Source organism: Oratosquilla oratoria, chromosome 4, assembly GCF_046742065.1.
Source record: "Oratosquilla oratoria isolate Oo_2021 chromosome 4, ASM4674206v1, whole genome shotgun sequence".
NCBI classification, from domain to species: Eukaryota; Metazoa; Arthropoda; class Malacostraca; order Stomatopoda; family Squillidae; genus Oratosquilla; species Oratosquilla oratoria.
This window is the reverse complement of record NC_134780.1, coordinates 21,814,377-21,818,499: the sequence shown is the minus strand read 5'-3', so window position 1 is coordinate 21,818,499 and position 4,123 is coordinate 21,814,377. Positions and strand designations below refer to the sequence as shown.

Sequence of the window (4,123 nt, the reverse complement as noted above, 5' to 3'; positions counted from 1 at the left end):
CACGTACCTCTGTGTGGAACTGCTGCCAAAGCTGCTGGAAGTAGTTGCTGATGTAAGGCATGTAGCGGTAGACAAAACGCCACACCAGGTAGTTCACGATGACCCTGGCGGACGAAAAGCATGTCCGAGTTCATCACCAGAGTGTAACGAAGGATCTTCAATTTCCTGTCAGTGTGTGTGTGTGAGTGTGTGAGTGTGTGTGTGTGTGTGTGTATTCACTTGGTCTTTGGATCACGTGTTGGACTCGTGATTGACAGCTATTTCCCTCCTGGATGAGAGCTCAGAGCTCGTAGATCCGATGTGTGTGTGTGTGCGTGTGCGCACGCGTGTGTGTGTACGACAAATTCAGCTTCAAGAAGGAAATAGTCAAGAACTGGTTTAGCAACAGAATGTTTAACGAATGGAATTATCGGTTATTTTAAGAGAGGACGAGATAACTTTATGGACGGGGATGACAGGTGGTAATAGACATGGAACTGCCTAGTGTAGGCCTTGAGTTCCCTTGCAGTCTCTTATGTTCTTATGGCCTTAAACGTACACACACTCGTGTACATGCATACGTAGATGCACAGGCGCGCGGGCGCGTGTGCATACATACATGTGTGGGCTGATTCATATATACTTCTAAGTGTATATTCTAGAATTGAGAGATGTGTGTGTGTGTGTGTGTGTGTGTGTGTGTGTGTGTGTGTGTGTGTGTGTGTGTGTGTGTGTAAGGTCACAGCATTACCCACAGATGGGGCCATGTATAACCTTTGAGGTCTCATCCGCGAGAGTAATAGTTGTCGATCACGAGTCCAGCACGTGATCCAAGACCGCACAAGACACCGCCTATCTTCCTACACTTGACCTTATTCGGTGGACACATGATAGGCAGGACTTGCACCTTTCCAAAGATCATTCCCGTCTCGGGATCGATGAAGTATCGGACACTCCATAGATCTCGCAGATTGGTCACGTGATCAGAGTAGTAAAAAAAAAAAAAAAAAAAAAAAAAAAAAAAAGTCAATATACAAGTGACATTTGTACAGGCAGTCTAAGCGCCCAGGGCAAAGGTTGGGGGCTCTGGTGTCACAGCTAGGCGCCTCCAGGCGAAAGCTACTTCATCGGCCATCTCAAGGAATAACTAGCATACATTGCACATGTAGATATGGTTGACCCCAGGAATCATCTTTCAGCTGAATAAAATCAACTTAAGTCAGCCAGAATAAAGTATATGGAGACTGCGTCGTCCTTGCACTGAAAGTAATAGGGTCGTTGGCTCCTCTCCTTCCTCCTCTTCCTATTTTGCTCTTCCTCCAGCTCTTCTTCTTTCTCTTCTATTATTTTTCTATCCTCCTCATCTTCTCTTTTATTTTCTTTCGCTCCTCGTTTTCATTGTGCTTCTTCTCCGCTTCCCTCTCCTCCTCCTCCTCTTCCTCCTCCTCCTCTCCTCCTCCTCCTCCTTCTCCTCGACCTCCACCTCCACCTCTGTTTGCTCCTCTTTCTCCTTCTCTCTGCCTCATCTGGTCCTTCAGCTCTTTCGCCTCCTCTTCCTCTTCCTCTTCCACCTCCTCCTCCTCCTGTTCTTCCTCTTCCACTTCTACTCCTCTTCTTTCTTGCCCTCCCTCAGACTCGCTTCGTAACATCAGGAGCAGAAGTTTATGGGGAAGCAGGATATTACCAGCGAGCCATGTAAAAATTATCCTGGGTAATTACACGCACACACACACACACACACACACACACACACACACACACACACACACACACACACACACACACACACACACACACACACACACACACACGCACGCACGCACACACATTCACAAGGGCCTTGGAAAACATGACAATGTTCTTATGTTCTTCTGTTCTTATCACCTCGGAAGGAGGTCCAGCCCGGCCCCCAACTACGCTGCGACAGAAAATGGTTCTTCTTAACGGGAGCGACCTCGGATGACCTACCTTTTGGGGGTCGTGGCGAGCAGCTGTACAAGGTCAGGCATGTAAGCTGTGCAGTGAACTGTGACAATGAGTGACCCAACATCCAAATCCAGGTCATACTGGTCCAAGGTGTAGGTCAGCATCCTGGTCCACTTGATCTGGGCAGAGAGAGAAGCGCTGGTTAACCACACAGGCCGCTTGCCCTGGTCGCCGTAGTGTGACGACCTAAATATCGATCTTCAACTAATCGCGTATTTTAGAGGTGCAAAACATACTCGAACATATGCAATAACGCGGAGAACCAAACTGAAATCAGCATGCAACATATATATATATATATATATATATATATATATATATATATATATATATGTATGTATATTTGTTGTGGATGTATGTATATATAGATATATATAAATATATATATGTATATATATACATTATATATAAATATATAAATACATATATTTATATAAATATATATATATATGTATATACAAATAGATATATATATATATATATATATATATATGTATTTATATATATATATTTATATAAATATACATACATATAGATATATATAGATATATTTAAATATATATATATAAATATATATATAATATATATATACATATATATACATATACATATATATACATATAAATATATATATACATATATACATATATATATACATATACATATATATATATAGATATATTTAATATATATATTATATATATATATATATTTATATATACTGTATATATATACTGTATATATATATATACATATATATACATATACATATATATACATATACATATATATACATTATATATATACATATACATATATATACATATACATATATATACATATACATATATATATATATATATATATATATATATATATATATATATCAGGCTTGACCGTCGCGTAGCTTTCGAACTCGGGTCCATCTGGCCGTGAGCTCCGAACGTTACCCCTCCGCCATTTAGATCTTTAAAAGTCTAGAAAAGTGATCTTAACTTGATACCCACGGTGGGGCCGACTGAAATCTACAGTCCTGAACCCCGTTTTCTGCAAGACACCAGACAGCAAGGCGGTAACTAAGTTGGTGCTCTTTGCCATTGTAGTTATTACAGAACAAATCACTCGTATTAGAGATGGATATATATATATATATATATATATATATATATATATATATATATATATATATAATATATATATATATATATATATATATATATCCGCTAGGAAAGACTCGTCTTTGACTTCCGACCAACTTATGATTTACATCGGAGGCTGTGGTAATTAACATTATCAACGTACATTCCCACGGTGTAGTGGAGAACAGCGTCCCGACATGAAGCACAAAAAAAAGTAATATGGCAACCAGAAATGCAAATACAATGTAAATATAATGTTAAATAGAATGTGGATATGATATACTTAACTTATACGTTGCTCCAGATATTTTCGGTTGATCCCGAAAATACGTTAAACGAGGGGATCCGTTACATTGAGCTGTCTTTGAGTGACCTGTGTTGACCTGCCTCAGTCTGAGTGACATGGATTGACCTCCCTCAGTCTGAGTGAACTGGATTGACCTCCCACAGTTTGAGTGACCTGGATTAACCTCCCACAATTTGAGTGACCTGTGTTGACCTCCCTCACTTTGAGTGACCTGTATTGACCTACCTCAGGAACCAGCGCTTCCAGCTGGGCCACGGTCATCCTTCCAGACTCTTCGTCGTCTTCCACGAAATAGTCCGAGGTCGAGTTCCCACCATCGCCGCATTTGTCGGCGTCTGAAATCTAACCAGAAGGAAGCGGAGACTTTCAGAAGGCGATGGGCGAAGAGATTGGACAATTGGGTCAAGGGGTTGTGTGCAAGAAGCTGTCAGAAATGTCTTCCTAACGTTTTTTTTTTTTTTTTTTTTTTTTTTGGTGGTCATTGGTGACGCCCACTGTCTAAGGTCACTTTTGTCCGCTATCTTAGGATATATGTCACTATTATTCTCTCTCACTATAGTATTATCACTCCAACCTCCCTGCCCCAACCCTTCTTTATCTTACAAAACAAAAATAAAGAACAAAATGGCTCAGAAATTTAATTACTGAGATATAACCAAACATACGAAAAATCTGTGATCCTCTTCTATAAGTGAAGGAGAAGAATAAGAAG

At 39.8% G+C, this 4,123-nt stretch overlaps 1 protein-coding gene across 2 annotated transcripts in view; it reads right to left on the bottom strand.

Annotated features, from left to right (window-relative positions):
* Positions 1-7: 7 nt before the first annotated feature.
* The window catches only part of LOC143024300 (endothelin-converting enzyme 2-like), a gene marked incomplete at its 3' end in the record, with an annotated part of 62,314 nt that continues 58,198 nt past the window's right edge, over positions 8-4,123 (bottom strand). For both annotated transcript variants that reach the window (XM_076183097.1, XM_076183098.1), the window contains 3 exon segments: positions 8-104; positions 1,948-2,084; positions 3,637-3,753. In XM_076183097.1, the coding sequence (XP_076039212.1) occupies positions 8-104; positions 1,948-2,084; positions 3,637-3,753 (351 nt within the window).